This window comes from Crinia signifera, chromosome 9 (genome assembly GCF_055691185.1).
Source record: "Crinia signifera chromosome 9, ASM5569118v1, whole genome shotgun sequence".
Taxonomy (NCBI): domain Eukaryota; kingdom Metazoa; phylum Chordata; class Amphibia; order Anura; family Myobatrachidae; genus Crinia; species Crinia signifera.
This window is the reverse complement of record NC_139225.1, coordinates 6,066,095-6,088,099: the sequence shown is the minus strand read 5'-3', so window position 1 is coordinate 6,088,099 and position 22,005 is coordinate 6,066,095. Positions and strand designations below refer to the sequence as shown.

The following is a 22,005-nucleotide window of genomic DNA, read 5'->3' as shown; positions in this document are numbered from 1 at the left end:
GTCTTGCTAATGCCACATAGCACCCACCATTCATTCCACCAGAATCTGAGCCGCAAAATCCAAAAATCACTCCTTCCCTTCTGAGTCCTGCCATGCACCCAACTGGTATTTTTTGGTCACATGTGAGGCATTGCCGTACTCGGGAGAAATTGGGGCACATATTTTGGGGTGCTTTGTCTCCTTCATTCCTTGTGAAAATGAAAAATTTTGAGCCAGAACTGCATTTTTGTGTAAAAAAATGTAATTTTTCATGTTCACTGCCCACTTGTATCAAAATTGGTGAAACCCCTGGGGGTTTGAAATGTACACTATACCCCTAGATGAATTCCCTGAGGGGTGTAGTTTGCAAAATGGGGTCACTTGTGGGGGGGTTCCACTGTATTGGTGCTTTGGGGGTCTTGCTAATGCGACATAGCACCCACCATCATTCCACCAGAATTTGTGCTGCAAAATCCAAATATCACTCCTTCCCTTCTGAGTCCTGCCACTTTTTGGTCACACATGAGGCATTGCCGTACTCGGGAGAAATTGGGGCACAGATTTTGGGGTGCTTTGTCTCCTTCATTCCTTCTGAAAATGAAAAATTTTGAGCCAGAACTGCATTTTTGTGTAAAAAAATGTAATTTTTCATTTTCACTGCCCACTTGTATCAAAATTGGTGAAACCCCTGGGGGTTTTAAATGTACACTATACCCCTAGATGAATTCCCTGAGGGGTGTAGTTTGCAAAATGGGGTGACTTGTGGGGGGGTTCCACTGTATTGGTGCAACATAGCACCCACCATTCATTCCACCAGAATATGTGCTGCAAAATCCAAAAATCACTCCTTCCCTTCTGAGTCCTGCCATGCACCCAACTGGTATTTTTTGGTCACATGTGAGGCATTGCCGTACTCGGGAGAAATTGGGGCACAGATTTTGGGGTGCTTTTTCTCCTTCATACCTTCTGAAAATGAAAAATTTTGAGCCAGAACTGCATTTTTGTGTAAAAAATGTAATTTTTCTTTTTCACTGCCCACTTGTATCAAAATTGGTGAAACCCCTGGGGGTTTGAAATGTACACTATACCCCTAGATGAATTCCCTGAGGGGTGTAGTTTGCAAAATGGGGTCACTTGTGGGGGGGTTCCACTGTATTGGTGCTTGGGGGGTCTTGCTAATGCGACATAGCACCCACCAAAATTCCACCAGAATCTGAGCTGCAAAATCCAAAAATCACTCCTTCCCTTTTGAGTCCTGCCATGCACCCAACTGGTATTTTTTGGTCACATGTGAGGCATTGCCGTACTCGGGAGAAATTGGGGCACAGATTTTGGGGTGCTTTTTCTCCTTCATACCTTCTGAAAATGAAAAATTTTGAGCCAGAACTGCATTTTTGTGTAAAAAATGTAATTTTTCATGTTCACTGCCCACTTGTATCAAAATTGGTGAAACCCCTGGGGGTTTGAAATGTACACTATACCCCTAGATGAATTCCCTGAGGGGTGTAGTTTGCAAAATGGGGTCACTTGTGGGGGGGTTCCACTGTATTGGTGCTTGGGGGGTCTTGCTAATGCGACATAGCACCCACCAAAATTCCACCAGAATCTGAGCCGCAAAATCCAAAAATCACTCCTTCCGTTCTGAGTCCTGCCATGCACCCAACTGGTATTTTTTGGTCACATGTGAGGCATTTCCGTACTCGGGAGAAATTGGGGCACATATTTTGGGGTGCTTTTTCTCCTTCATACCTTCTGAAAATGAAAAATTTTGAGCCAGAACTGCATTTTTGTGTAAAAAAATGTAATTTTTCATTTTCACTGCCCACTTGTATCAAAATTGGTGAAACCCCTGGGGGTTTGAAATGTACACTATACCCCTAGATGAATTCCCTGAGGGGTGTACTTTGCAAAATGGGGTGACTTGTGGGGGGGTTCCACTGTATTGGTGCAACATAGCACCCACCATTCATTCCACCAGAATCTGTGCTGCAAAATCCAAAAATCACTCCTTCCCTTCTGAGTCCTGCCATGCACCCAACTGGTATTTTTTGGTCACATGTGAGGCATTGCCGTACTCGGGAGAAATTGGGGCACAGATTTTGGGGTGCTTTTTCTCCTTCATACCTTCTGAAAATGAAAAATTTTGAGCCAGAACTGCATTTTTGTGTAAAAAAATGTAATTTTTCATTTTCACTGCCCACTTGTATCAAAATTGGTGAAACCCCTGGGGGTTTGAAATGTACACTATACCCCTAGATGAATTCCCTGAGGGGTGTAGTTTTCAAAATGGGGTGACTTGTGGGGGGGTTCCACTGTATTGGTGCTTGGGGGGTCTTGCTAATGCGACATAGCACCCACCAAAATTCCACCAGAATCTGAGCCGCAAAATCCAAAAATCACTCCTTCCGTTCTGAGTCCTGCCATGCACCCAACTGGTATTTTTTGGTCACATGTGAGGCATTGCCGTACTCGGGAGAAATTGGGGCACATATTTTGGGGTGCTTTTTCTCCTTCATACCTTCTGAAAATGAAAAATTTTGAGCCAGAACTGCATTTTTGTGTAAAAAAATGTAATTTTTCATTTTCACTGCCCACTTGTATCAAAATTGGTGAAACCCCTGGGGGTTTGAAATGTACACTATACCCCTAGATGAATTCCCTGAGGGGTGTAGTTTTCAAAATGGGGTGACTTGTGGGGGGGTTCCACTGTATTGGTGCTTGGGGGGTCTTGCTAATGCGACATAGCACCCACCAAAATTCCACCAGAATCTGAGCCGCAAAATCCAAAAATCACTCCTTCCGTTCTGAGTCCTGCCATGCACCCAACTGGTATTTTTTGGTCACATGTGAGGCATTGCCGTAGTCGGGAGAAATTGGGGCACATATTTTGGGGTGCTTTTTCTCCTTCATACCTTCTGAAAATGAAAAATTTTGAGCCAGAACTGCATTTTTGTGTAAAAAAATGTAATTTTTCATTTTCACTGCCCACTTGTATCAAAATTGGTGAAACCCCTGGGGGTTTGAAATGTACACTATACCCATAGATGAATTCCCTGAGGGGTGTACTTTGCAAAATGGGGTGACTTGTGGGGGGGTTCCACTGTATTGGTGCAACATAGCACCCACCATTCATTCCACCAGAATCTGTGCTGCAAAATCCAAAAATCACTCCTTCCCTTCTGAGTCCTGCCATGCACCCAACTGGTATTTTTTGGTCACATGTGAGGCATTGCCGTACTCGGGAGAAATTGGGGCACAGATTTTGGGGTGCTTTTTCTCCTTCATACCTTCTGAAAATGAAAAATTTTGAGCCAGAACTGCATTTTTGTGTAAAAAAATGTAATTTTTCATTTTCACTGCCCACTTGTATCAAAATTGGTGAAACCCCTGGGGGTTTGAAATGTACACTATACCCCTAGATGAATTCCCTGAGGGGTGTAGTTTGCAAAATGGGGTGACTTGTGGGGGGGTTCCACTGTATTGGTGCTTGGGGGGTCTTGCTAATGCGACATAGCACCCACCAAAATTCCACCAGAATCTGAGCTGCAAAATCCAAAAATCACTCCTTCCCTTCTGAGTCCTGCCATGCACCCAACTGGTATTTTTTGGTCACATGTGAGGCATTGCCGTACTCGGGAGAAATTGGGGCACAGATTTTGGGGTGCTTTGTCTCCTTCATACCTTCTGAAAATGACAAATTTGGAGCCAGAACTGCATTTTTGTGTAAAAAAAATAATTTTTCATTTTCACTGCCCAGTTGTACCACAATTGGTGAAACCCCTGGGGGTTTGAAATGTACACTATACCCCTAGATGAATTCCCTGAGGGGTGTAGTTTGCAAAATGGGGTCACTTGTGGGGGGGTTCCTAACTTTTAGCATCTTATGGTGCCTTGAAACCTACATGGTGCCTAAAAAATAATCTCATTAAAAGGAGGCTCCAAAATCAAGTAGGTGCTCCTTCTATTATGAAGCCTGTGGTTTGGTCACCGTGCACACTAGGGCCACATATAGGATATTTATGAAAACAAAAGAATTGGGGGAATCAATTTTTAGTCACATTTCTCTAGTAAAATGTACTGTGTTCCTTATAAAAATGTATTAAAATTGCAAATCTGCAAAAAAAAAGAAATTTTGAAATTTCACCTACACTTTGTTTTAATTCCTGTGAAACACCTAAAGGGTTAACAAACTTCCAAAATGCTGTTTTGAATACTGTGAGGGGTGCAGTTTTTGAAATGGCATCATTTATGGGGGTGTCTCACATACAAGTCCCTCAAAGTTACATCAGAACTGAACTGGTCCCTAAAAAAATCAGTGTTTGAAATTTTCTTGAAAATTTGAGAATTTGCTATTCATATTGTAAGCCTCCTAGTGTCCCAAAAAATTAAAAGGAAGTTGAAATAATGATGTCAACATAAAGTAGACATATGGCCTATGTTAGTTATTCACTATTTTGAGTGGTAAGATTATTTGTCTCACAAGCAGAAAATTTAACATTTTGCAAATCGCTAAATTTTCCATTTTTTCACGATATTTTGGTATTTTTCACAAAAAAACACAGACTGTATCGACCCAAATTTACCACTAATTTGAAGTACAATGTGTCACGAAAAAACAATCTCAAAATCACTGGGATAAGTAAAAGCAAAAAAAAGTTATCCCCACTTAAGTGAGACATGTCAGATTTGAAAAAAAGGGCTCTGTCAGGAACGCAAAAACTGGCTCTGTCAGGAAGGGGTTAATGACACTGGTCTCTTTTTTTGCCCCCCTTAAGTTGAATAATAGATTTTTCTCTTGGCGTTTGAAAGGCAGACATGGACAGTCCTACTATCATCACTGCATGATAACAAATATATGTTTTGGATTCTACCGTCGTCACAAAATGTTAAATCATTTGTATAACAAGGCATGTTTACAGATTCCCGAGCAGCGTCCTCATACATCTGGCTGCAATACCATTATTATAAGGCACTGGTTAGACCTAGCCTAGAATTTGGAGTACAATTCTGGGCTCCTCCCTACATCATAGAACTGGAAAAAGTCCAGAGAAGGGCAGCCAAGCTAATAAGAGGATTGGAGTCATTAAGCTACGAGGACACATTAGCCGAATTCGGGATTTTACGCTGGAAAAGAGACGTTTACGGGGAGACACGCTTAACATGCACAAATATATCGTCGGACACTTTAAAGAACTGTCTAATGCTTGATTTACTTTCAGAGACTAGGACACATAGGCATGCGCTCAGGTAGGAGGAGAGATGATTTTGTACCCTCCAAAGGAAAGGCTTTTTTTCCGGTCAGGGCAGTACAAGTATGGAACTCTCTTCCCGAAGTTTTATTTTCTTTTGCTGAAACTCTTAGTCCTATTGCGATACACCAGGATACCTTACTGATTAACATTTATCTAGCACCTTCTAGAAGGTAATAGCGAGAGTCTGATCGGTTTCTACGGTCAACAGCTCCACTTCTAAAAACCCACCCTTTAGTAAATATACACGTCTGTCCACCATGTATACCCATGCTTACTTATGTAGAAATGCTGGCGTAGTTATAACGGGGCAGTGTGTACTATGCACATGGGCCCTTCTGTCTAATGGGGCCCGCGCCACACACTCTGCACCCGTTTCTTTAATACTCCCCTCTCCAGAGTCCCCCATAAGTGGCAGAGCACAAACCATCACTGGGAGAATGGCGCAGTGGGTGTTATGCGCAGTAGAGAAATTCTTGGGAGATCTGCCCATGCATATTGAAGTTCGAGCCCCGCGTGGTCAGACTCCAGAGTTGCGGTCCGCACAGCAGGGAGCCTAAACCGAGGAGGCGGCTACACACAAGCCTCCTCTCTGAAAACACCCCTTTGTAGAAACGGACACGCTAACCACAAATGGGCGTTTACAAGACACCTTGCACTGCCTCTCTGGCTGATGAATAATCCCCAATGGAGTTCGTATGAATCTTCATGTACAAGAGGCCTCTTTGTAGCGGAGTAATTAGCAGGGCGCACGCTGCCGTTCATTTATCTTAGGTCTTTGTCACTTTGTTCTTGCCGTACAAGGAGCCCCGTTTAGCTTGGTGCCTTCATGAGGCCTCTCTGCCTATTCCCAATGAAGATCGGGACGTTCTTCCTGCTGCTCTCCAGACTGCCCCTTCCACAAGTTTTCAGTGCGATCCTTATCAGTCCGTGATATATGTCTCGCTGCACGGCTTACATCAAAAAAATGATTCCTGGGGTCCTCCTTGAATGAATTATGAGCGTGAAGGAGAGGATGGAGAATAGATAAGAGCGCAGACTTGTGCAATATATCCTCTTTTCTGTGTTTTATCTCTAGTAACACAAGCTCAGCCTATCTAGCGCGCGGAGATATTATAAATTGTACTTATGCACGCAGGCTGAGCAGGGTCAATTGTATGGCTGTCAGAATGAAGACGTCAGTCCGGTAAGAGATGGCTGCTCGGTTCCGTCAATGGACCCGTCCTATACCATCCATACGGTCGGCAACATCAGATTCACCTTCTCCCGCAAGGTCACCGCGAATGCGCTTTCAAACTTAGAGCAGAGATATTAACTTTTCTGTGTGTTTCCCTGTAACCTTGAGCCCCTTTTACCTTACGTAACGCACACGCTGACAAACGGTTCAGCCGCTCAGGACCAGCGGTGATAGGAATACGGGAATGTTTTATCTAGATACATGTGTACTTTGTATGTGTGCATATGCTTTCCTGAGGTAAATGGACAACGCATACTTAATATCAAAGCGTACATCTTCAGGCATATTTCAGGGAGACAGCATCGGAGATAGGAGTCATTCGGCGTATATGGTGATAATGTGATTGTATCAGCCTGCCGACCCCAGGATGACTGGTATTGAAACATTAGCCTTCTAAACTCACACTATTATGTGCCCTACGAGTTTCTCTCTCCCGAGTAAATCAATCAGCATCTTCCGTGATTTCCCTCTGTGAGTCTGACAGCAGGGCTATCTGCCTTGGAAATAGAGTGGAATTGAAAGTGCTACATAATGACTTTATTTACCAAAAAAGATGGCCTAGCGTTAAAGGTTTCTAACTAACAGCTTGGCTACCAAGACCTTTCAATTACATCACCACCAGGTCCGGCCAGGCAGAGGTTTAATGCAGTTTCTTAGCCGACGGAGAGCGAAGCCTATATATATTCTGTAGCAGATTCAGACAAAGCTGTTATCTCGGCCCAAAGCTGTTTATATTGTTCCCCCGTCTGCTGACGAGTGAAAATGGGAAATCTAGAGGGTTATTGGTCAAAAAGCAAGATTACGCTAGAGGTTATTATACTGTGGTGTGTTGATAATGGTTGCTCATCGTAGAGAACACGCGTGTGCCTAGTAAAATGTCAGACGCAACGCATCCTACAGACAGAAGCCTACATCTTGCTCCATCTTGCTGGGAGAATCTGGATTTTATTTCAGAGATGTAGATCACTACCTGGTCAGTGGCCTATCACCCATAGACTTCTACAAAGCTTTGTGCCAGACGGTGAGTGGAGGCGATGGGTCCTATCCCATCCAGTTACACCTCTGCATTTCCGCACCGCCGATCAAAGGGAAACGCCAAGAAGATTGATGACGACGGGGGATTGTGGGGCTCCTGCTTCTGCCTGTGCTAGAAAGGTGGGGGCTCAGTGGCTTTCTTCTACAGAGGACCCATTCCTTCCTCCTCCTGTTGTCCCCTCTGACCCCGGCCTTCTGTCAGTTGCTGTTACTGACTTTGATATTTTGATTGATGTCCCCTGCCACAGAAGTGTCTCTGTGCCAGTCACTGCTTACGGGACACACTTGTACACACATACAGATTTACACACACGCACAAAGACTGCGGTGATGCATCAGTACACAGATGTGTATCACACGCAGACAGAAAACAGCTTCTCTTACAAAACCGCAGAAGCAATAACACAGCAGCAGATTGGAACGGGATGTGTGGCTGCATTGCCTTTCTCTCCTTCCTCCCTCATTATTAACCCCACCTTTGCTGGTCGGCTCGGTAGATGAGGCTTTCTGCAGGTGACAAATACAGGGGCTGTTGCTTTCTGGTGGATAATGTTGATTACATGCAGGTATTATTAGCACACAGATGTAGCCTCGCTCATCGTTGCTGGATCACCACCACGCATACCCGTTTGTCGCGCGCGAATTAGATGCACCCGCATCTATGGGAGCACATGGCTATATCTGTATCTATGCATATTTGGGGTAACATACAACTACATGGGGAAAGCAGAACCAAGAAAGGTGTGACACCAAAGGCCAAAATGTAATCCATTCTCCATCTTTTGCCAAGGTCTATAGGTGCCAAATCTTTAGCCTCCGTTTGTGATCGCAACATAATGATGCAGGTTAGCAGTTTTACCGAACCAGGACTCGATGCCCAGAATGTGTCCTACTTCTACAGTGGCGTGTTTGTGGGGGGATGGGTGGCACTGCCCCCACCGAACCTCATGCCGTAGTAGTTGTCATCACTATCCGTGCTCTTTTTGCTTTGGCACTATACCTGGTGGAATACACCTGTCCAAAATCAGGTGGATTTATGCAGCATCCTGGAGCCTTCCCATGGCCTGGATTATACCCACTATATGCCCTCAGAGCACTCGCCCTACACACAACTGCCCCATTGCTGCTTCGTTAACCCCATCCAGATGTAATGAGGTTTATAACGAATCTGAGCTTACTCTCGGCCGCAGTGCTGACAGTCGCACGATACACAAGGCTGTATGTACTAACACAATCCGAGCTTTCTTGTGAGTTGATTGAATTCAGACACATTGAGCGGTATTTAATTGGTTCCCACCAGCTTTTCAGTTTGCTATCCCCAGGGGTGTTGAGCCAAAATGCATGAATGCGCGGCTAAACCTGACCATATTAGCGCGATTTGAACAAAAACATAGACCAATTGAATATCGCCCTATGATCTGTCATCATTTTATATGGGAGATCAGGTGCGATAAAACAATTGAATACCCCCATATCATCATAGCACAAACAGAGGGCATCAGTTCAGCCGGGAAGTGTGATCTGTTTTAATATATAAGTTAATATACTGTATGAGGGTGATGTCAGCAGTCTTTATATACATTTATGTATACAGCGCCATCATATGCTGGTGCGCGTTACAACTGACAGACCGAGAGGTAAGGCCGTCCTGCTCACATGATTACAATCTATAGGGAAATAGGAATTTCATACATGAGGAAAAGTGCTATGCTGTATATTGCAAATGGACCAATCAGAAAGGTTCTTATTGCAGATGACTGTGAGTAGTTAGCCGCCGCCCAGGCAGAAAGAAAAAACTGCCTTGTGTAATAGTGGGTTCGCACGGTGTGATTTTGATTGCGATTCGATCCCGATTCAATTGGGAATCAAATCAGGATCGAAAGGTATGCAAAATGCATTTGACTTTAAAGTTCAGATCTGTACTATATAGTCTTGGTTGACAAGACTCTGATTTACACTGCACGGGAGCACACATTGGGATCGAATCTGCATCCAATGTAGAAAAACCATTCGATGCCCATTCAATTTTCTATTCGAATTTGCTTCTATAAGCAATATCGAAAAGAAAAATAGTGCATATCTCGCCACACTGTGCTAGAAACACTACAGCAGACAGGGACACCCCAGGCAGGGAACAGGAACTGCATGGGTTTTGAACGATAGTGGGTGCTAGAATGAACACTAGATACCCTAGTCTGAGAGAGATTTGTGAAATCCTCTCTGTTAACTGCAAAACCATTCGCAACTCGCCTTGGAATGATTTTCCCTCTGATCCTTCCACTGCTCTGCGGCAGATTCAGGCTGACCGAGGCCAGCGTCATTGTTACTTATTAATATATGCGGTTGTCATACCATAAGTAGACAATAATTGGATGACGGTCTCTGATATTCTACACCATGAATTTATCGGAGTCCTCTTTGAGACTGCTTTCCCAGTATGCAATTTCCTACTGGCTTATAATGTAAGCGTTTTCATCTGAATTCACCTTTTAGCCATTGTTTCCATGCCATTTAATGCCACAAAATTACATATTCTTGAATTTGCCACTCAAAACCCTTATTATGGTCAGTTTTTATAGGTTATTTCTGAACTGCAAAATGGTAGAGCAAATACTGTTTTTTGTGGCGTCTTCTTATCTACTTACCTTTTTCCTGTTGACCTCTTTCCCATTTCGACTTAGCAAAAGAATCAGTGCAGCCACTTGTTGCGTTGCCAATAAGATGTACAACAGAGCCGCACAGGACCTATATGAGCTGTTTGGTACAACTGTGGCAATAGTGTATTACGGGAACACATGTAGGTTACAATCTTGTCCTTCCACACGCTCCTCTGTGTCTGTTATCACGTTAATAAGTCACAGGCAGATTTTCCAGCTATACTTCCAATGTTCGAAAACATGAAATACATAAGTAATGGAAACATGAACATGCAGTGGGGATACTGGTGGACAGAATACGGACGTCAACATCCTGAAGGAGGGAATCCCAATAGGGGTCTGGTAGGTAGACCTACGGTAGCCTATATCTAACCCTCCTGCCCTGCAGCCTATCCCTAACCCCCCTTTATAAGTGCCGGCATCCCATCCGCCGGGATCATCACCCCATCCCAAACATGCGTGTGCTCAGTTTTTACAGCTTGTAAACGACCCTTCCTTTCCTACCCATCCCCGACTTTGTTCTGCAGTCCCTTTCTCTCTTTCAAGATCACCTTACGTCTCGCGCATCCACTTGTCATTCAAATGCCGGCATTTGCCAACTCTCCATATCTGTGAATCTCTTTTCCCTGACACCGTTCTCTGTCCTCTCCTTACTATATATATATATATTATATATATATATATATATATATATTCTTCCTTTGTCTCTGAGATCCCCTTCTTATTTCTTGCTTATCGCATCTCTCTGCATTGCTGTATCTTTTCTTTCTTCCCTCCCAAACGTCCCTCCTCTATTTCTACCTCTGTATTAACTGTAAAGTGAATGAAGGGCACAAACATTGTTACACTTTGGCGGCAGAAGAGTTAAACGGATAAGGACAAAACTGCTTGAGACGGAATCGAGGTGTTCATGTGTAAAAGCCGCCGCTCTGGTCTCTCGCCAGCGAACGGGAGAACACGCTGTAATTTATTTTTAATTAGCTGTATGTAAAAGGTCACCGGATTTCCCAGCATGTCCCTGTCACTGACGTGACACTAAGGTACCAGCCATCAGACCCATTTACACCGTATCCTATACGCTGCGAGCACAGACATGTTTGCCACACATTGCTCTTTTGTAAATAGAAGAGGTGCCCTTTCCCAAACTCAGTCCTTTCATGTCGCATCAGACAGAACAGCTGTTACATTCGCCGCCCGGAAATACATTGCCGTAATAAATATACAGTGTGTTCTTGGAATATTTGAATCCCTGTTGCCAGAGGGGTCTCCAGCACATATTAAAACATTCGACCCCCATTTGATCCTTGACCCTTTTTTTGTGGTATAGTTTCTACAAAGCTTGGTTGAATGTCTATATTACCCCAACCAACCCTCCTTGGAAAATTATAATGTGCTGTATAATTTCCGTACAAATCTTTCCTCGTACCTCATTGTTGTAGTTGTGCCAAACAGCCGTTCTTGTCACAACCGGTCCCTTGAGACTCTGCTGGTGTTGTGCATAGTCTTTTTAATCAAAAATGCATCTTAGTCACAGCATGAGGTGACTAAGACACACCAGGAGACTGTGCTGATTAATTTGATATTAATTTGATATGCTACTTTTTTTAGATGTATTTTCGGCAGAAAGACGCCCCAGTGCTCGGAGATTTGCACCAGACCCAACGGCTCATTCGCGCCTGTCCTCTCACGTGGCAAGCAATTGCGCAAAGCTATGCTGCATGTAGGGCAGATGTACCATGCGCAGAGTAGATTTGGGTGGGGCGTGTTCAATCAGAAATCTAAATAGCAGCGTAAAATAAAACTGTCCAGTGTTTTTGGGTTACATGCAAAAGCAGACAGTGTTTACCATGCACATAAAACATAACCCACACAAATCTAACTCTCTGCATCAGCCCCACTTCCAGTGCAACATGGATTTGTAAATGTCTGTGCTTTTTTTTTAGCTCTACTTCCAAACCTGAAACAGGCCCAGATCTCATGGTTTACATAACCACTGGTGATAATTATACCTCATATGGTGTTCCCTCTAAATAATGTCCCTTATTTAATGTACTCTGTTATATGAAAATATATATATCCGCTCTTCTGGAACTGCTTTCAGATAGATTATGGAACAACTCTCTCTGTGTAGAGATTAGAATCCATTCCGCCATTGGAGTAAGTAAAGTCGGGGACCGATGTTGGGAAGTTAGGTGTGAGATCAAGTCTCTGTGCTGAAGAGCCAAGTTCTTCCACAACAAACTCTGCAAACCATTTATTGATGTCGTAGGAAGAGGTGAATGATTACAAGTGAGAAGAGAGGGGGATATAGACGGAATTAGGAGAGAACTGTAAGGTTCGAGAGAAGAGGACTGTGGGAGGGAAGAGGGCCCTGCTCCAAGGAGCTTACAGTCTAGAACGAGGGGGAGGCAGACAGGCGACACGAGGTGCAGGAAATTAGCATGGCAAGGATGGCCAGGACATGAGGTGGCAGGTAGGGAGAGTGGCATCAGTATTAGGTTATGCACAAGGGTATGCTTTGATGAACCGGTGGGTTCACTTGAAGCTTTGCAAGGTAGAGGAGAGTGCAATAAAGCCAGGGAGCTCATTCCAGTGAAGAGGGGCAGTGCTGGCAAAATCTTGGATACACTCATAGTTGAAGTGACCAGGGTAAAAGGAGAGGCAGCGGTCATTGGCCGGCCGGAGCAGGTGGGAGGGAGTATGTAAGAAGATAAGGTTGGAGATGTAGGGAGCAGTGGAAGTAATGGTCGGTCGGTAGAGATCTGTGGCATTATTGTTGGTGGAGAACAATGTTATTTGGGGGTGTGACCAGTTTTGGAAGAGAACAAAGCTAGAATACAGTATAGAGTACAGGCGAGGCCCCGGAGATTGCTCATATCTTGTACAGAGGCATAATATGAAATCCTGTAATGAATGTACCCCTGCATTGGCCCTAACAAGGAGATGTGACGTAGTACACCGCATATGTTCCGCAGCGACCGTAAAGCACCACTGAAGACAATAAAATAATATTAATTTGACAGTTTAGTTTGAGTTTAATGATGAGTTGTCAGTGTGGAATACATGGACAGGAAATGTAATAGAATTGGATTGGCATGCTACACCCGGCTATCTATAGGAAGGATAATGATGCCTTTATGAATACAGGCACAGAAAACAGTGACAAGATGCTTGGAACAACAGCCAGGGAACTGACACTAGACAAAGACTGATCTAGACATGACCATTATACCGACCTATTTTAGGAGAACCCTGATTATTTTACCCACCCCCCTCTTATTTTCTCTGATAATACGAATCACAAGTCCTTCTGTTAGAAATCTAATTTTATGTTCATTTTTCTTTCACAATCATTCTTTCCATGTCGGTTTTACTATTTCTGCTTCTTGGCTTCTCATCTGCTCCGTTCCCGGCTCTGCCCACGCGCGGTTCAAGTTTTCAGCGAGTCTGAGAGCGATAAACTTTCCAGATTGTCTGCAGGAAAAGTCACCGCTTGTCCCGTCTAGAAGAATAATGGGATGTGTTCGCTGGTTTGAGTCCTGACAAACAGGACACGCACTATAGTGACTCACAATGTCAGCCTGTCATCATAGCTGATGAGTTCAGCAGTGATATTATGAACAGGCAATAATTTGAGGGACTAATCACTACAGTATTGTGTCCCACTACGGTATATACGTGGCACTATTGTTATTTACTAAACTTCGCATTGTTTAGAAATAACAGTTTCTTGACGCGTAATTAATATGACGTATAGCTTGACCCCTAATGGGTATGACGTGAGACGTGCTGTCGGACTAAGGGTCTTGAACATATTTGTTATGGCAATACAGTCCAGCGTAACGTATTTTGCTGCCCTCCTTCCACTTCCATTCGCCTAATTATAGAAACAAATTATCCTGCTTCAGGCATCTACAAATATATGAACCAAACAAAGTTTAATTTGTGGAATGATTTAAGGAAGTTATATATGTGTCCCTCTCTTTAAATCATTAGGCATGCTACCAGCAGAAGATTAATGTGTTGTAATTATATTTAATTATACCGTTCCGAGATAAAATTTGCCATATTCTGAGATTGCTAAATGTAATAAAAATGACCCTTCGTAAAATTGTGCCTTGAATATTTTTTATCAAAGCCGCGTATGAATTATATGGAACAAATACCGTGTATCGTACAAGTGGAGTCTGTGTTATTACAAAACAATATACAGTAGATCCGCTTAAACTAAAAATCCAAAACAGGGACAAAGGATGTTCTGCGTGGACCAAGGATGAATTGGGCAGACTTTTTTATTTTTTTATTTTATATAGTAGTGGTGACCTGTTCCATGGCGTTGTACAGAGCCAAGTGATTTAGAAGGTCCTTACATAAGAACTAGGCACTGTACTTCTCGGATAATCTGTGTACACACGGGGGAGATATATTGCTCAGTGTCTCCTTTTCATCAGTGACCAGAGATGGTCACTGATGAAAGGGAACCTCTCCCGGGGGGAGCCGCAGAGGGACTCAGCTGGCTAAAAACGGGAACGCTCACCCGGCGATTTATCGCACTCCAATCGCTGGCCATTCCACAATTAGCAGAACATGCTCAGCGCTGCTGAAGTCACTCATTCATTACTAGATACCCAGATTTGTACAAATGGGAATGTGAGATCTCCACCTTCTCTACAACCTGCTCATTCTACAACAGCCAGCAATTGTGCCCACGTGATAATAAACCAGCCAGAGGTGCAATTATCATTATATATAACATCAGCATATGTGCAGACATGATCACCAATTATCTGCCAGTGAATGCATCATTATAAGGCGCAGCACATGAGTCGGCTACAGGTGCGCACATGATTATATAACCTCAGTGCGTGATAATAAATCTCCGTACAGTGCACACATGACTATATAACAACAGCAGAGGAGAACACATTGTAACCGAGCTCATGTATACTGCAGGATGATGATGATTGCTCGCCCTATGTATCCATATAATCATGTACCATCACAGGTGCCAACATTGTTATAGGTTCCCATTAAGGGCAGTATTCAATGTGAATCTTCGCCGTGTGCAGCGAATCCTGTTTAGGATTCGCTGCACACTTGCTGTGTTCCGGAGGGCTGGCTGCCACTCACTCTCTCCGTATTCAATGTCGGAGGGGCGAGTTGCCCCTCGCGGCGAATCTTAACCCCCGCGGCAGGGAGCCATGGGACGGTGGCAGGCAGGGAGATTGAAGTCTCCCTGCCTGCCCCAGAACTTTTGTGGAGGGGAGGAGGGCTCCCCGGGACCAGGCAGCACAAGCTGCCCCCCCCAGAGCCAGCAGGGGACCGGGTATATTCACTGCCCTCGATCATGCATATGTAATGATCGGGTGCAGTGAATATATGAATATCTAATGAGCGGCTCGGCTCCCGGCCCCCTGCTGGCTGCTCTGTGTAAAAAAAATATATATATATATTTTTTTTTTTAATTAAAATATATATTCATGTGCTATAAGCACATGAATAAAAATAGCATGCCCCTTCACAGAATAAAATTCCTGAATTTTTTTTACACCAAAATTAAAACAAAAAACCTTTTATTTAAAAAGTTCACATTCCACTTCACCATGAAAAGATGGAGAATTGCTGCACGGAGAGACACGGCGAAAATCACTTACAAAGACGGCGAGAAGTGCACATTGAATAGGGTTGCTCGCTTTTTGAGAGCAAAAGTCTCCGTCCAACGCGAGAAAAGCACAAACTCGCCATAAAACACGGCAAATTTTTCTCATTAAATACTGCCCTAAATGATATACCCGATAACAAAGCAGATTATATACAGTGGCAGCTAGCCTATAAGCTCAGCGTATGATCTACTGTACATACTTTACTAACCAAAAGTACTAACATGATTGTGGGGCGGGGGGAGGGGGTGTGTATTTAATCCCCGCCGCTATTTCTGACAGGGGCCCGCTGCCTATACAGTGCTGCCATTTTCGACAGTATTGAAGGCGGATTTCGACGAAACCGATCTGACTTCAAGTCAGATCTGTTTTGTCGGAAATGGTCGTGGATTGTTGAGCTCGCAGCCGTATCTCGACAATCCACTTCCGTGTTCACTGACACGCCCTCTTTTCACTGCTCTACAAGCGGAACATTCCACCTGTCGAGTTGCAGGCGAGCGGACCGAAAAAGGCCCGGGTTTCCCACCGTCTGTCCAACATTGAATACCCCCCTATATGTTAGTTTGAAGAGCCCACTTTGACCCCTCTGGGTGCACTTTCTATTGTATGAATGCCCTTTTTTCACTCCTTTTGTGCCTTTGATTTATTCTTCTACAGTATGTCTTTTTTTATGTACAGGGGGAGTCACCCATATCCAAAATGCTCGGGACCAGCGGTATTTTGTATATTGGAGTTTTCAATATTTGTGTACCATAATCTTGGAGATGGGACACAGAATGTAGTGATGTTACATATACGACTTATACACTTAGGGGTATTAAATGAAATGCGTTTTATTTTGACTGGTTGAAAAGGCTGCATTTGTCATCATTTTTAGGTCAAATTGTACATTCAACCTATTCAATTCAAGTGCTGATTCACAAAACGTCAGACGGGGGACTTAACCTATATTTATTTTTATATCCCATTGCTTTTTTTTTTTTTTAGTGTGTCATTTCTGTGTGTTTTTGTGCCTTTTTGATTTAGTTTAGTTTTTTTTATTATCTGTATAGATAAGTCAGCACGTGGCTAATATCTGCATCAGTCTTTAAAAGTTATTGTGTTTAAAATAACTAACCGTGAGTTCAAGTCAATTTTCATTATTGTGAAGAATTACAATGCCCCCACCCGGCAGGAAAACTATTTTGGGGAGAACACAGAATGCAGATATATATGTGTGTGTCTGTGTGTGTGTGTGTGTGTGTGTGTATGTATGTGTGTATATATGTATGTATATATATATATATACTGCCAATGCTGATCTGGGTTGCCGTACATCAATGCTGTTTACATTAGGTCCTTTGAAAGTATCATGATGATTACCTCTGCGTATGTTCTATAGAGATAACAGTGGAGTCTCATCGCCTTGTTTCCCTACAGGCCATGCAATGTTCAAGCTGACCTACCTCAACAACCACGATTACAAACACCTGTACTTTGAGTCGGATGCAGCTACTGTCAATGAAATTGTCTTAAAGGTTTGTTTTCGTTTATTCTGTATCCAGTATTTATACACTGTCTATGTCCTAACCGACCGCTAGGCCAGTTATAATATATACAGCGTCTCTCTGATCCTTTCCTGGGGATGCTGATGTCAGTGAGTGGCGAGTCCCTTATAGGGACTTAATACGGAGCTGTCTTGTGAACATATCATTCTTCTGATGGAATTTGTGATTCATGTGTGACCTATGACCACTTGAGGTCACTGTCATATTCCCCATCTCCATCTAAAGTGGCAGATAGAATCCAGTTAGCTGCAAACTGCTCTCTGTGCGAGTAAGTAGTTATTATACCTCTGGACTCACAGATATGAGATGCGATGCGATCAGATCGATCCGATGGCATAAGATAAAAATCGTGGGCGCCGTGCTAGGAAACAAGTACCCATTATTTTATACTAGTTAAAAGCCTGTCAAAATAATGGCTTAGTCCCGATCTGCTCCGACCTCCAATCTCTGACTTCACAGCTCCCCCTCTCAGTATCCAGCAAGTTTGAAACAGATCATTTTGCTTTCACTTTCTGTTAAGTAGCAATGCGGTGCGAGAATGACAACTAATTGTAGTACAATGGCCCTTATTCTGGTTGGTGCGGTAATGTCCGCGTGCGTTTGTGCCGCCGATGTTTTGTGTCTGCATGTGCAGAGGCGTCTCTGCGCATGTGCGAACGGAACGCACGTCCAAATTCCGCATGAAAAGTGTACACTGCGAACAGGGGGTGGAGAGGGGCGTGAAGGGCTGTTTGGGCTCATTACCATATGTTTACACCCCGCGTTTCATGGGCGTTCCCATGCAAACGCTGGGCGTATGTATGGTAATGCGGCCGTGACGCACGTGTAGGGGGCGGACATATGACATTGCCGGATGTCAGCTGCCCGCCCAGATCCCTGCTTTTGCACGGAGAAATGCCCGTGTGGTCTGAGGTTGCGGGAGCTGGCGGACCATCGAATGATGGGGAGGTTCCCTGAGATGGAGGAGGTGTATCCGTGAGAAATCCACTCGTGCTCCGTGCGGTCAGCGGCTTACCGCATTCGGACGGAGTGAGCGATCCGTACGAAAGGCGGGGTTTCGGATGCACGGTCCTGCCCGCATATTCGGCTCCGTCCACACCGACCAAAATAAGGCCCAATGTGACACGTGTAAGAAAGAGCACAGAGCTAAAATCCTAATTTTCTATCTTTAAAACAGACGTTCCCTGGTGTAATGAGCACACTTAGCCCTGTAACCGGTATTGAAGACTCATTTGTAAGGGACAGGCGAGAATGACGCGTAACGCTCAGTGTTCTAGGTCAGCGAGCCGCCCGGTGCACGTGCCCCGTCCCTAGAGCCGCCCGTTGCACGTGCCCCGTCCCTGTGTTACAGACATCCTGTTGGAACCGTAATGCGTAATGTATCAGGGCTCTTAACTGGAAATGTGAGCCAAGCGCATCATGTGTATACACCAAATACTAGATAATTAGCAACAGATCTAATCGAATGGTTAATTGCAGCTTTTAGATGCACTGAACAGATATTAATAGCCAGCATAAAGCAGGCGTCATTATCTCTGGAGTTAAGCGCTGCCATTTCAATTTGGATATAGTGGTAATGAGTATACCTTGTTAATCTAACCACTTCCTACATGCAAAGTGTATGCTTAGCAATATGTTTCAGTCCACCATAGAAACGAAATAATCAATTAGTAAAACTAGCTCATTAATTTGTGAGCGCGGGGTTTATTTGTGCCGCATATCAATGGAACTTTGTATGTTAACACTCCGGATCTGTTACTTTACAGTTTACTGTTCTTCTTTGCTTGTTTGCTGTTACATAGATCATTTGGAGTAACAGTAACTTCTTAATCGCACACATTTACTATAACTTTTTAATTAATGAAAACACTGAATTATGACTGAAAATTCTCTAAAAAAATCACTAAGAGAATGCAGCATCATTCTATATTAAAAAGGATAAATAAGCCGCAAACTTTATGCCGTTTGAAAGAGTTAGCCCTAGGCCGCAGGCGTTGTCGCCAAAATAGGTTTGTTCAAGTGCGGAAACGGAATTTAAATGAAACGCATGGTAAATGCTTATAATCGCTATTCAACAGTAGCCGGCCAGGTGGATTTTGGAAAAGGGGGAGAAGCATTTAGGCTCATTTGATTGGTTGGAACACAGGCCACACTATACACAACTAGACACGCCCCTTCCCCAGCAAACTATTACAAAATCAACCATTTTTTTTCGTGGTGTCTACCTCACTGTACTCGATGCCCTCAGCACACTATTTGAATCTAACTCTATAACCACTTGGATCGTCAAGTAAGAACAGTTCCGTTTTAAAGATAAAAAAATCATGAAAAACTCATTTAGATTATTTTTGATATTTCGACATTTTAAAATTTTAGCATTTCGACTGTCTGATGACTCAATCGGCATTAAATCGAACGGCAAGCAAAACGCATTTGATTTTTACCATACAGTAAAGATCTGTACTATTTAGTCTTGCCTGCACAGTCTATCTTTCTATTTAATTTCGGAGCTGCGCATCGGGATCGAATGCGGCTGAAAACCGCTCGATGTCCTTTCAATTCCATTTTGCTTATATAAGGAAAATTGGCCAAATGGATCTGTGTGTACGGAACATTACAGTGTTGGAAATAGTAGCTCTGTAATAGCAGAAAAACAAGTGCTACATTATATTATTTATTATTTATTTATTAACAGTTTCTTATATAGCACACACATATTCCGCAGCACTTTACAGAGTATAGTTCAACATTCACATCAGTCCCTGCCCCAGTGGAGCTTACAATCTATATTCCCTACCACACGTACACACACACAGACATTCTAGGGATAATTTTTGTTGGAAGCCAATTCACCTCCCAGTATATTATTGTATTGTGAGAGTAAACCGGAGTACCCGGAGGAAACCCACGAAATCACGGGGAGAATATACAAACTCCGCACAGTTAGGGCCATGGTGGGTATTGAACCCATGACCTCAGCGCTGTGAGGCAGTAATGCTAACCATTACACCGTCCGTACTGCCCCGTATATATAACACATGGTGGGGATAGAACCCATGACCTCAGTGCTGTGAGGCAGTAATGCTAACCATTACACCATCCGTGCTGCCCAAAAAGTTGTGTGCAGTGTTGCCCAAAGTGCAGTGTTTTTGTTTGGCGCAATCATCATTGTATATTTTTGACCCTCAGGTAAACTACATATTAGAGTCCAGAGCCAGCACAGCCCGGGCAGATTATTTGGCTCAGAAACAGAGGAAACTGACCAGGAGAACCAGCTTCAGCTTCCAGAAGGAGAAGAAGCCGGGTTAGAAGGACTTGGTTGGACAATAGAACCTCAGCTAGAACCTTCCTGTGAGCCTCCTGCATCCTCCTCTTAGAGAACTACTGCAAGCACGAGACTAGGACTTTGAGGATGTCACCCTAAAATCAAGTTTTGTGTATAGAGGATTAGCAGGCCCAACTCTGTTTTATGGGCTCATTGCCATTTTGTCTAAGCCTAATGCGAAACAGTCTGAGTGCTTTGAACAGGCTCTGCCCACCTTTGTGACCCCATTGATCAGAACTGTGTACCCCACAGCGCGGTGGACAACGAGAGCTGTACAAAGTAAAATGCATCCATGTGTAAAGACCATCTCCTAGACCTAACTCACCTTAGCAGGATCCAACCAATCATTTACGAAATGCTGGAATTGGTTTCATTCCTCATTAACATAAGTTTGTGTGATCCTATATTTCAGTGTATCAGAACTGGTCTTGTGCGAATCTTTGTCAGATCAGCTTTTTACAATAAAAGGTGAGAACTTTGTGATCTGTTTTAAATTCATTTTATATAAATAAGCAGATTTTAAACAGGTGGTGGTCGGGATTTTTTGGTGCTGAATGTCACGACCATGGATCCGCCGATCACCCGCTGGTAACTAACTAGCGTTACTGCCGCTCTAGCATCCACCGACTACTGTATCTTCAGCCGTGTAAATCAGCGGGGTCCAGTAAGGGTGGTCAACCATAACATGGTCCGATCTACACCCGGTCAACCTTGCATCCGGGTACCCCTTCCTGCCACCCACCCACTAAAATATGTACATACACACGATGATCAGGATCACCCATCACTGCCCACAGCCTGCATCGCAAAGTGTGTATGGGCCTTTAGGTCTGGCGTAGAATACAAGTGTGGCATTTGCAATTTCAAGGTTTTGCTGTGACCCCCAAAACATGCGGATAGTCTCACCCATGGGAACGCCAAGCTTTTCATGAGCGTTCCCTAATTTGACGAGCTTATCTTCGTTGCTTAAACACTCCAATCCTTCTATTAGCTTGTTTGCTCTTCTCTGGACTTTTTCCAGTTCTGTAATGTCCTCTCTATAATGTGAGCCCCAGAATTGCACTCCAAATTCTAGGTACGGTCTAACCAATGCCTTGTACAGTGGCATTGTCTTCCTTAGTTTCCATGCCCCTTTTTATACAAGCTAGTATACTGTTGGCCTTAGTGACTGCGCCATGACAATGGGCACTACACCCCAGTTTGTTGTCAATTTGGATTCCAAGGTCCTTTTTCCAATTCTGATTTGCCTGATTCTGCTCCGTTTAGTTTATAAGTCGCACAGTCCTTAGGTCTTCTGAGATGCATAACCTCACATT

The 22,005-nt window shown here is 43.7% G+C and overlaps 1 protein-coding gene across 1 annotated transcript in view; it reads left to right on the top strand.

Moving 5' to 3' along the window:
• The window catches only part of MAPKAP1 (MAPK associated protein 1), a 153,634-nt gene extending 132,465 nt beyond the window's left edge, over positions 1–21,169 (top strand). The window contains exons 11-12 of the mRNA XM_083160962.1: positions 17,237–17,334; positions 20,554–21,169. Of these exons, the coding sequence (XP_083017088.1) occupies positions 17,237–17,334; positions 20,554–20,673 (218 nt within the window). The 3' untranslated portion in view covers positions 20,674–21,169. The remainder of the gene's footprint in view (positions 1–17,236; positions 17,335–20,553) is intronic.
• The last annotated feature ends 836 nt before the right edge of the window (positions 21,170–22,005 follow it).